At 41.0% G+C, this 12181-nt stretch overlaps 1 protein-coding gene across 6 annotated transcripts in view; it reads left to right on the top strand.

Annotated features, from left to right (window-relative positions):
- The first annotated feature begins 4211 nt into the window (after positions 1 to 4211).
- Positions 4212 to 12181, top strand: part of CHID1 (chitinase domain containing 1) — a 98408-nt gene continuing 90438 nt past the window's right edge. The window contains exons 1-5 of one of the 6 annotated variants that reach the window (XM_053980283.1): positions 4212 to 4264; positions 7345 to 7487; positions 8678 to 8827; positions 10206 to 10338; positions 11350 to 11394. In XM_053980283.1, coding sequence (XP_053836258.1) covers positions 7362 to 7487; positions 8678 to 8827; positions 10206 to 10338; positions 11350 to 11394 — 454 coding nt within the window. In that variant the 5' untranslated portion in view covers positions 4212 to 4264; positions 7345 to 7361. Of the gene's footprint in view, positions 4265 to 4383; positions 4584 to 7334; positions 7488 to 8677; positions 8828 to 10205; positions 10339 to 11349; positions 11395 to 12181 lie in introns of those variants that run through there. The other 5 variants (XM_053980286.1, XM_053980284.1, XM_053980282.1 and 2 more) reach the window with 5 other exon arrangements.

Consider the following 12181-nt stretch of genomic DNA (forward strand, 5'->3'; position numbering starts at 1 on the left):
CCTTCCTCTCCTCGTGACCCTAATGGCCGAGAAGTTTGATGATTTTCGAAGGTGAAATACCGGGCTTCTCAGGCACTTCAGAGGATGTAACTGCTGAGGGAGAAGGAGAGAGATGGCCGATCAAGATACTGGAAAATTTCACTTCATCACTTAAGTTTTGAGCAGATTATTGATCTGGAATCTTATTTTTTAAATGTGAAGAGCAAGGTACGGACTCTCAGTGGTATAGTCAGTAAGAACATGCTTTCCACAGGGTGGACTGCAGGAGTCTGTGCCTTGGTCCTCCTCCTCAAAAGGGACCCCAAAACAGTGCACGGGTTCTCCTGCACGTACCCTGCATAGTCTCTGTGAGCATTGACAAGCCCGGAGGCGACTGTGTGCAGCTCCATCCTTAGGCACATCCCCCTTTTGAGTCCACCATCGGTTGTGTGAGTGGCACAGTTGCTCCATGTTCATGTAGAGAGTCCCACTCCCTGACTCCCTGGGCATGCAGGTGTGCAAACCCAGGGCCACATGTTCCTCCCGATGGCTGTAAACATGCAGAGTGACACAGTCCCACACCACATCTACTCACGAGCCTGAAAACATTTCAAGGTTAAACTGTCTTAAACATGCTGAAGAGGTGGGACTGTGCAGAGCATTTAATATCTTCAGCTGAAAATCGGTTCAAATGGTCTCAAAACTGGCCGAGGCTGCCTAACCAAAAGTGTGCTGGGGGCTTCAGTCATGATGCAAGGGATTAGTATGCTTAGTGAAGAATAATGACTCACAGAATCATAGGGCTTAGGGCTACTGGAGATCAACCAGTCATTTCACCTCTATTTCAGCATACTTCAAGGCATTTAATTTCATTTTTTTGGGAGTTTTGGTTTTTTTGTTTTTTTTTTTTCTTTTTTTTTTTTTTTTTTGGTTTGTTTTTGTTGTTGTTGTTGTTGTTGTTGTTGTTTGTTTTCTTTTCTTTTTTTTTGTTTTTTTTTTGTTTTTTTTTGTTTTTTTTGTTTTTTTACCCCCCAGTGAACTTAGCCCAATATCTAGCTTTTAGCTACAGGCTATCTTCCAGAAAGGCACTGAGTCTTGCTCTGATACAATCAAATTCACTGTTTCCCTGGATAGTTTGCTCCCATGGTTAATTCTCCTTGTTTAGAACTTGCATCTTGTTTAGATTCAGCAAGCTCCAGTACATTTAATTTCGTGATACATTTTTCTTTCATAAAGATCTATATAATACTTGATACCCTCTGTCTGACAATGGCTGTATACCTCAGGTCACACCTGAAGGGTCTATTCCAGGTGTTTTCAGGATACATTGTTACATGAGTGCTTTTTAGCTGTGCAAGTATCTATGAGCAAGGCAGGATGACAGCATGGGGTAGTCTCGCAAAGTCCCTTTGCCCCTGGATCCATTTTGTAGACCAAGTGCAACTACAGGCAGTCATGCACAATTAGTCTGCTGTTCAACTCAGATTATTTGTAGGCTTTCATGAAGAACACTCTCCTTTTCCACAGCTTTACAAATAGGTTTACGCTTAATAATAATTTCCGTGCACCTTTGAATGTGAAAACTTCCCATGTCACCAAATGAGGCTTTTTCTGTGATCAGAAAAAAGAGAAATCTTTTTTGAGCTGATTTCTACTCCTAAGAGCACAGTGACACCTAAAGGCTCAGTCTATCAGCCCTGTCTGGCTGTATTCTTGTCAATACTGCAAGTCATGCAGGTATCCAACTGGCTTAAGTACTGCCAGCAGGATAGCTGTAGCAGTACCAAGCTAAGCATGAGCTGCAAATTCTTCTTGAGAGCTGGGAAAATATCCACGTGGTTAACACATGTGGATGACTCTAGTTTTGCCTCATACAGCTAAATGTTTCATTTGAAGGGGCTCAGTATGCAGTACACATACCCTGATTATTTTATGTCAACCTCTTTTGACTGGCTGTTGAGGCTTCACTACATTCAATCTTTTTACCTCAACAAAGGCTTGTGCAATCAGGACAAATGCGTAGGCATGTCTGTCCTTACTGCCTCATAACTTAGAACTTAGTAGTGCATTTCAGATGTCTTGGTAAGGATAAGGTAGAAATTTTATGTGAATAATAGGTATCTAGAGGAAAGAGAGTCTGTAATGGTCTCTATATGCATCCTGGCTGAAAGAAACATTGTAATGTAAACTCAGCTGTTACTCAGCACAGAGCTTGCACCAGGCACAACCCTTTGCAAACACACTGAGTTGGTAATTCTGTAAAATATTTTTGTTTGAGCCTAACATCTATAAAACACCAGGCTGCCTAAAAACAAACATAAGTGTTTCTATCCATCCCAAGATGTTATGATTATTCAAGATATTTATAATTACTGTAAAATCAGCATTAAAGGGGAGATAGTACCAAGAAACATTTTCCTATTACATAAAACAATTGGCATCACATTTGTTTTTTAATAGATCCACAATGTTTGTCCCCTAGTTTCCATTTTATATGGGAGTTATTTTAAATTTTTTTTCAGAATTTCATTGCACTGGTACAAAGGCTTTAATAATTGCACTGACCTTCATAAAACTATTACCATTCATCTCAGTGTTTTCAGCTGGTGAGGATCCAGTTGTGGGAACTACAAAAAGGGAATTGTTCCTTTCCCTTTATTACTTCTCTCACATTTGTCTCGCCAGTTATTGTTTTCTTCTGCTCCTCATGATCATTCCAGCCATTACTGGAACCAAAAAGAACTCAGGACTAAACAGAATCCATGGCTCCACCATGCATACACAACCATGTTTCTGTACTTGACATCAAACATTCATTATCCCTTAACCAAGAGCACAATGCCTTCTGCCATGCCAGAGTGTCAGATGGGCTGCTTTCAACACTAGAAAACACAAAGTTAGGCTAATATCACTATCATGAAACTCTAAATTTACAGAAATTTGGGATGGATCTGGGCATAGAAGACTATGCATCGGCTTCACAGACAAGACTTTTGTTCAGAGGAAAAATATCTCCATTTTTCTTTTCAGTGCTGAAGAATGCTCATGAAGACCTTCATTACCCAAGAGGGAATGAAAGAAGAGGGCAGTTCAGCAGAATAAGGCAACCTTCCAGTCCAGCTTCTAGAAGGTTGTACTAAACTGTAACCAAGAGAGAAAGAAGGTCACAGGATGGCTTCTGTTGGGAACTGCACTGCTAGGATATGCTGGCTTTGCCTCTACATCATGATATAACACATCTGGTTTTTTTATCAAGTCTTTTGATAGGGTATTTAGTCCCTGCAAGCAGCCTGTGAAATAACAGAGTTATACCAAAACTTCTGCTGCAGTAAAAATAGCAGTAACACAAGCCATGCTGCACGCAAGAACACAAACTGTAGAAGGTCAAAGCAGAAGAAAATAAAAAACTCAGTTAAAACCACAATCTTTTATTTTAGAGCCTGTTAAAAGCCATCTGAGATTTGACCCCTCCTTTCTGCACACCCAGAGTCAGCAGTACTGCCAGCAGACTCTCTGCAGCCTTACCTATATGATCATTTTGCCTCCAGGTCCGTGTGTGCATTTTAGCCCAAGCTCCTGATTTAATTACACTTTTTCTCAGAATAACAGAAACAATTTGTTTTGAAAAGATCTCAGAGATAATAGAGTCTAACCTGTGATTAAACATCACTATATCAACTAGACCATGGCTCTAAGTTTTTCTTAGACACTTCCTGGGATGGTCTCCGCCACCTACCTGGACAGCCCCTCCCAATGTTTCCTCACCTTCTGTGAAGGAATTCCTCCCGGTTGGACCTCCCCCGGCATAGTTAAGGCCATTTCTTTTTGAGATGCTGGTAGCCTGTGAGAGGAGGCTGATCCCAACCTGGCTACAGCCTATCACCCCTGAACTTCCTCCTCTCCAGGCTAGACCTGGAGCTGTATCAACTTGCTATAGCTTGGGCTAAACCAAGAGGCTCTTTATAGGAATTTAGAATTACACCATTATTAGTATTTCCTTTCTTCAGCTACTGATGCGCCCCAAAGCACCACGTCCCGGGTCGGGCCGGGCCGGGTCGGGTCGGGCCGGACCAGGCCAGGCCAGTAGCAGCTCTGTCGGTGGGGCCCGGCCGGGATGTGCCGGCGCTGGGCCGGCCCGAAGCGCCGGGGAGCCGCAGCCGCTGCCTCTCGCCTGCCACCCTGCCATGTTGGCGCAGCCCGTGGCCCTCCCACCGCCCCGGCGCTGCCCGGAGCCGGCGGGGCGGGGCGCTGCCGCTCGCCCGCACTTCCGCGGCGGCGGCCGGCGGTACGTGGTGTCCGCAGGGCTGGGCCCGGCAGCCCGGCAGGGCTGGGAAGGGATGGAGGAGAGCGGAAAGGGCGGGGGTGAGGCCGCGCTCCGGCGGGGCGGGGGCCTGGCCATGCCGCGGTGGGGGTGACGCGGCAGCCCGGGGCTGCCTCGCCGGGTCCGAGCTCGGGGCGGCCGCAGCGGCCCTGGCGCTGAGGCGCTGATGCCATAGCAGGCGTGCGGGCTCCCTGGTATCTCGAAAGTCGGGCGAGTGTGGGAGGGAATTCTGAACGTAAAAGTGGTGCACTTTACAAGAGGGGAGGGTTTAATGTTTACACAGGTTAGTAAATAGGATTTATTCTGACTCTTCACTCCCCACTATAGCTTTTATTGCTTTCATATAAAAACGCATCAGCAGTATGCTTCCAGGCCTTCCTTTACAAAGTGATGCAGGTTCTTTCTGCAAATGTAGTTAGAATCTAGTTTCTTCTTTATAAATAAACTATAAACATTAACTCACTGTTGTGTACCATCCATTTAGTTTCTTTGCTTGCTTATTTTGGACAGCCTAAATCTGTGCTAGCTTTACTCGATTTTAAAAATTAAGATAAATTTAAAACAGCTTTCCAAAAGTATGTTACCTTATGTGGAGGCAGGGTTAAGCAACATTCATGACCTGGCTAGGAGAGAAACCTGGCCTTCAGATCAGTTTGTCAAATTATGTTTTAAGCTTTAAATTGTCCATAGTACCAGCTGGACAAGGACATAGAGGCAGTTTTCAATTCTGTTTGCATTTTGCAGTGACAGAGGAGATAAACAAAGAGTGCAAAGCTCAGACAGTTCTACTGAGTTCAGCTAATTTGAGAGGTGTTAAAAAAATGGCAGAGTGTTTGTAGAAGAAAAGTTTGATGAGGATTTAGTTTTGTAAAGCTTGCAAAATGGATGCTTGTATTTTCCATAGAGAGTATTTAAAGTTTGACCAATTCATCTTCTTTGTTACAGTGATGCCATCTACTTGATTTTCATTGATGTTGTTAAAGAACAAACTATTAAAATAAGTTTCCAACCAAGAGTTTATACTGGACTGTCAGTAGCAGAAACCAATTTGCCACAGGCTCAGTGCTTCCTATAAATCTAGGAGTGGATGTTGGCTTAACAATAATTGACAGACGGATACGATCCTGTCAAGGAAATGAGCACATTTTGATGGCTAATTAGAGTTCACGGATGGTTTTTTAAGCTTCTGTTCTTCAGCTGTTAGATATTATCTTCTTTTCAGGGAAGTGGATGCTGTTGCTAATTGTTTCTGAAAGTGAAATCAAACACCTCTAAATCGATAGATACAAGCTTCTGGGAGAATTGAGATCCTGTCCAAATAGTTAAGACTTGTAGTGACTGTTCAGGCTCTTGATTGTTCCTCTCTGCAGTAGTTTATAGATCTTGCCAAGCTAGATGGAACATAGAAGATACTATCAAAAGCAACATGTTTTGTCTCATTTTTTAGAATATGGAAAACAAGGGGGTTACCTGTGACATTGAAATCATAGTAGAAGCGTAAGACATTAATTATTCATAACAGGAATTTTGAGCCGTATAGCAATTCAGCTTTTACAACACTCCCTGGAACCAAGAAATATTAGAAGGCTTTCTGCTTTTATTTTGCAGTTTATAAAAGACTTGACTAAAATTTTCAAACAATTTTGTACAGGAGGTTTTTGATGTTCTTTGGTGATACTGGCATTGTTTTTTTCAAGCACTTCTGCCATCATCCTTCTACTTAGTTGCCTAATCATATATACCTCTCTTTTCCTGAAGAACCCCAAAATCCTATAATAAATACCTCTGTTTTTTAAAATCCTAAGCCAGACACATCTAAATACTAGCAAGTTTGTTAGGTTGTTGATTTCATATCTGTTTCATTGAGTACATTTCCATTGAAGCTTTAAGGTTCCTTCTACCACAGTACTCAGAGACTCAGTCTCGTGTTGTGGGATCCTGCACCTGATGTTTTGTACTGAAACTTTGAGCAGCACTTGTTATCAGTGCCAGTAGAACAAGTCTTATAAATATGATTTGTAGAAATGAGCTTGTAGGTCTTCAAAATGAGTGGTAGAGTAATATAGAAAGCAAGACAGTTTTTTAAGTTCAACAAAAATTCAGAATATTGGAAAGAACCTATTTTCTTCTCCATCAGGATCTCATATTTATGAGAAGCAGCTTGATACAGATCTAGAGCCCTTGTTCCCCAAATGCCATTTTTTTTTTTTCTGTTTTCTTCTTCACTACTGGGAGCTAGGCTGGGAAACCAGTGCAACTTTTGATTGGGGAAAGATTGGAAAACAAACTCTGGCTGTATTTGACTTTTTTAAAAAGTCTTCCTACAGATACAAGCAGTGATAGATGAACACACAACAGAACTGTTGTCTACTAATTCTCAGTTTCTTTATTTGGAGCTAGGGCAAACTGTCAAAGTTATTCTTCTAGACAAAAAGGACATGCCTACCCTCTCCTTTTTTTTTTTTTTCCCTTCAATTTCTGTATCAGTGGCTTGGCAAGGAATTGAAAGTAAAGGTCTCATCTGTTGCAGTAAAGGCACATAGCTGTAAGCATATAGCTATAATTCTTTATATCTGTTAATTAATTTATGACACACTGACCAGGCTAGGTAGGAGCAGAAAAAAATATTATCTCTTATTTTCTATAGAAAAGGTAAGGTGGCACAATAATTGTTATGTGCAGCAGACATTTATCTCAGTTTCAGCTGTGAACAGTTGTACTTCTTTAGGGGGATTCCTTAAAAAGGAAGCTGCAAGGGTCCAACCCACTTCATCTGTGATACACCTATTAAAACAAGGGACAAAAAAGGTGCTTGAGACTAGAAGTAATCTCTCATAATGCACTGGTTTTGTTGCCAGAGCAGAAGCACTGTTAAAACAGTACTGCCTTAATAAGTCTGATTCTAAGATAATCAGAAGATGAGAAGAGATAGGGAGATAAAAAGGGAGAAGATAAGAAAATTTCTTTACTTTTTTTAGACAAGAAAACTGAATGAAACTGTTAGATTCCTCTGTTCACAGAGATTTGAACCCTTATGTTTTCAGGAGGAGAGAAACTTGACATGGGGAAAAACACCATGAGGCTTCTCTGTGCTTTCCTTTCTCTTGCCATAGTATGCTGGGTAGCTGAAGGTACCCTGTCAAAAACAGATGCAAAGAAAGGTGCTACAAAAAAACTGGAGGAAAAGGTAAGGGAAATAACTGAAATTCTTGTCTTATCTAACATGTGTAGTGAATTAATTGAACTTTGGTAAATGGCCTCTACCTCTGTTAAAAAAGTGTTAATGCATTTCCTCTGAAGCTGATACTCACAGATAAAACTTGAAACTGTCCTTTCCTTCAGCTTTTCTGTGTGTCACAAATGGTTTACTTCTTGAAACATATGATCTAGACTTCTGGAGCTTTATCCTCTCTGCAAGTTGCAGAAGCAGGAAGTTTTTGTCCCCTCAGGGAACACACTTCCATCCCTTTGGAAACCAGGGTGGGGAACAGTAGTTTGGGCCAAGAGCTCTAGGTCATTTACTGGTGCAATGGAGCCTTGCCAATGGGAAGGCTGTATTGTGATGAAATATTTTGAAGAGCCTTCTAATCAGTTGTTCTTTTGCAGGCAGAAATTATTCAGAGTCCCACAATAATCAGAGCAAGCAGAGCCAGCATGCCGAAGTCTCTCTTCACTTGCTGAGCATGTTATTGTTTCCTTGTTTGTTATTGTTTTATGCATGTACATCTGTCACTATTTGTATTACTTGCTCAACATCTACCAGGAAGCAAATCTTATTTGCAGGTAGTGAGGGTAATGCAAGGTGTTAAGGCAGGCCATATGTCTAAATTCCTTACAATTAATCAATAGATGGCTTCTGCATACCCACCATGAACATCTCATTTGATCTTCTCGTTCTGTTTTTATCTGCTGGGTCAATTGAAGCATCTTCCCTAAAGAAGAGTGTTTAAAATCTTGACTTTCACAATGCAGCATTCTCAGACTAAAATATATCCAGTTTACAAGCTCTCTTCAAATTCTTGGTTAAGAACTCCTAACCCATTTTTATTATTTTGGGGGTAACATGACAGAAAGCATTGACTAGAAAACAGAGCACCATCAGCTGTCATAAATTATGTTCTTTACTCTGATAATGTCTTGGGTTTTGGTTTTTGTTTATATGCTTTCTACCTTCCAAACAAAATACGTTTACTGACGATGACAAGTCATTTCTGAGGACTTGTATATTTCAGTTCTAAATCAAAGTGCTCTGCATAATTTAAAAGGAGTGCTCAGAGTTTAATGAAGTGATTTGTTTTGCTGTTGTTTTTAAAGTCTGTTGCCAGTGAAAGTGGCTGTTTCATATAACTGGTTCTAATAACTGTCTTCTCTCCACAGAAGCTGCATTCTGATAAAAATGTTCAGGACCGGGGATTAGTAGTTTTGGATCCAAAAGCAAAGGATATTATACTGGAACATGAAAGTTATGGCTCCAAGAAGATGAAGGAACGACATTTCTCAGGAGATGTTCTGGGATATATTACTCCTGTAAGTTGATACAATGAATAAAATTTGTGCTTTGAATGAATATGCAGCAGACTGTGCTAACCTGCAAGTTTGCATCCCTGTTTTAAAAGTATTTTTATAGTAATGGGGGCTGCTAGTCAAATACAATCAAAGAGCCAGAGAAGTATTTGAGACTTGTCTTGGGGTTCAGGTGGTCTCAAACCCTTGTTCTCCCATCTGTCTCTTGGAGGATGTCTAGGTCCTCTAGGAGGATGTATATTGTTTTTCCTCTTGCTGGTGTTGAGCAATACACTTAGAGCAGGTACTGGGTGTGCAACTGCAGTGGGAGCTGCAGGTTGTGCCTGGGTGGGAGCCCCAGGCAAGGGGCTGTGACCTGGTGCTGACCTTTCAGACAGCAAAAGGGCACAGGGACCTGTGGTGGCCAGGTGACTGGACACTGGGACACAGCAGGAGCCAAGGGCTCATCAGGAAGACCCCAGACCATCACAGGCATGGAGGGTAAAAAACCTGGGGATTCCTTTGTTGGGGTTCCCTCCCCAGAGGCACCAGCTCAAGCTGTTTCTGTGTTACTGCACCACAATTAAATTGCTTTAGGATTCCAGACATCTGGGACTCTGCCATGGGAAACCCAGGGCTGAGCCAGTGAGGAAACCCTGTCTGGCTGTGTGACTGTGGGGTTTGCAGGGAGCCAAGAGGGACACCCCTGGGGCCACTGGAGTTGCCCTCAGCAGTGAAAGTTTGGAGTGGTCGGAGTGACTGCCAGAGTGGCTCCTAGATGGTCAGGCAGGGAAGCTTCTTTAAAATGCTGGTTTTGACAGGGATAAGAGTATTCTCCTGTCAGTGGTGAGTCAGGGGAAGTTGCAGTGTAGTCAGAACAGGAGGGCTGCAACTCAAACCTGCTAAATCAACAGTAATAATTGTATGCTGCCAAACTGATATCAAATTGATGTCTTTTGCTATCCTGTCTCCTTCAAAGCATTCTTTCTTGAATAATAAATGTTTCATCCTTTTTTTTTAGAGGATACTTTTCACTTGTTTTTGTCTTACACTGCTCAAAAGACAAATAGGTGCCCTATAAATTTCACCATTCTCAAGTTCTCTTGAACCTAAATTCAGAGTCTATAAATTCAAAACTGTGTGGGAATCTACAAGCCAGTTGCTGTAGTTCAGGTGAATTAGCACAATTTGAAGATTGCCTTTCATGTAGCTAAGCAGAGCTTCCAGAGTACTATCTTATTTAAATGAAAGCAATATCCCAGCAGGTTTCCTCAAATGAATGAATAGGGATCTAGCAGATGATTAAATTTCTGTTAAAGAGTTTTATGTTGGTCAAAAGTGAAGTGAATTGTATATCTTACTTCTGAGTCTCTCACTTTTTTCCTCTCCTTTGTTTTTCAAGTGGAACAACCATGGCTATAACATTGCTAAAATATTTGGAAACAAATTTACGCTAATCTCACCGGTTTGGTTACAAGTGAAGAGGAGAGGGAAGGAAAGGTTCCAGTTCACTGGGCTCCATGATGCTGATCAAGGTGGTTTTTGTTTGTTTTTTTTTTTTTTTTCTTTGAATATGAATTGCAATATTGTTGCAGACTGAGTAGATTTGGCATACTAAGTGGGTTTTGCTGGCTCTGCCACATGGTGAAGTACTTTCATCCATTCCATTTTTTTGTGTTTTCTTCAGATTGAACTTCCTTCTGTCCTCATCTGCTTCCACATGTGTACATAGTTTATTTGTCAGAAAATGTAAGTGGGAAGATTGGCTTTTCCACCATGCTGTCCACAAAACCCCTCTTAAAAAAATGAAAAGGCAAAGATCCTGTACAGGGAAAAACAGTGTTTGGTGTTGCACTGTGCAGTTGTTTACCCGTTGTGGGTTTTGGTTTTTTTTTTTTTTTTGCAAAAAGCTTTAGGCGAATTTGTTTTAGAAAGGGAAGATTTAATTTAATTTAAATTTAATTAAAATTTAATTAAAATTTAATTAAAATTTAATTTGAAGAGAATTATTTTCCTTCATTATGAGGGAAGTGGCAGCAAGATTAAATTTCAGCTAGTGTGTACTAGTTCATGGTTTTGAAGTTCATTGAATGTGATATTTCATTTGAAATAGCTATAATTCTTACCGTGTTAGTGCCTACTAACAAATTCATCCTAGTGCAAAGACTGCCAAGAGGAGTGGATGGGACACTTTAAAGTACCATCTGAAAAAATCAAACATTCCTCCCAGGTGATGCCTGGTGGCTGCAGAAATGTTATTCTGAGTAGGCACTAGGGCAGCTTCCATAGTGAGGCAGAACTAAGCAGGGAGGGGCTGGGTGGGGACTATTGTAAGGCTGTAGTGAATGCTGTGGTGCAGGTTCATGGCTTCAGATTCTGTGCATCACAGGATGTTCTGTCTGGGTGGATTATGAACTGCTAGTCTGTGGCAGGAAAATGTGTATAATGAAGCTATGCTACATCATTTGAAGAATGCTTGAAAATATGTTATCATTGTCAACATCATTTATATTTTATCAGCTGTCTTACTTGATACTGTTTGACAGGTTGGATGAAAGATGTGAGAAAAACCTCCAAAAACATAAAAATAGGTGAGCCTCTGGTTTATGTTTGTTTGCTTGCTTTTTATCTTATTTAGCTTCTAGGAGAGGAAAGTAAGGTTTTCTTCTAGGTCTTCATGGGAGGAAGGAAGATTACCTTAGCACAGCTGTATGAAGAAGATGTCTGAGAAGAAAACTTAAAGCAGTTAACTGTAGATAGTTAAGTAACTGAAGTGTTGGCCCTCTTGATGCCTTTGTCTTGATGCCTTGAAGCCTTAGCTTCTTGTCTCACAATAAATCCTGGGTTACAGTGCCCTCCATGGAGGGATACTAGTATATAACACTGTGTGCCTCCCTGGGTAAAGAAGTCTTCAATCTTGTTGCTTGGGGTTCTGTGTAGTTAAAAAGAAAAAAAAAAAACAACCAAATCTGAGTCAGTGATTCAGACTTTCCTGCATGATAGAAAAGTCCTGTTTTGTCTCTTCTCCCCTTAAAGCTGGGAACTCATGGGATGTGCTGCAGTGTGTGTCTTTAGGGAAAATTGCAAGCATTGGTGTAGAGATTCTGCTGTGCTAGACTTCTTACATTTGTCTGTAGCAAGAATTCTGTGGAACTGTGAAACGCTTCTTGATTCAGAAGGGAGTATGAAATTTGAAATGTATTAGAAAAATTGAATGCTCAGTCAGATATTTTAATGTACTTCAGCTGCCAGAGGATAAAGCTTTTGAAATCTTTCTACACTTTTCTAAAACATAATTTTACAACCATGGTAGTTAGTAGGGGCTTAGACATAGCTCCATAAAATCCATTGCCATAAAATCCTTGCTGAAGGCATGAT

The sequence above is a fragment of the Vidua macroura genome, chromosome 6, assembly GCF_024509145.1.
Source record: "Vidua macroura isolate BioBank_ID:100142 chromosome 6, ASM2450914v1, whole genome shotgun sequence".
In the NCBI taxonomy this organism is placed as follows: Eukaryota; Metazoa; Chordata; class Aves; order Passeriformes; family Viduidae; genus Vidua; species Vidua macroura.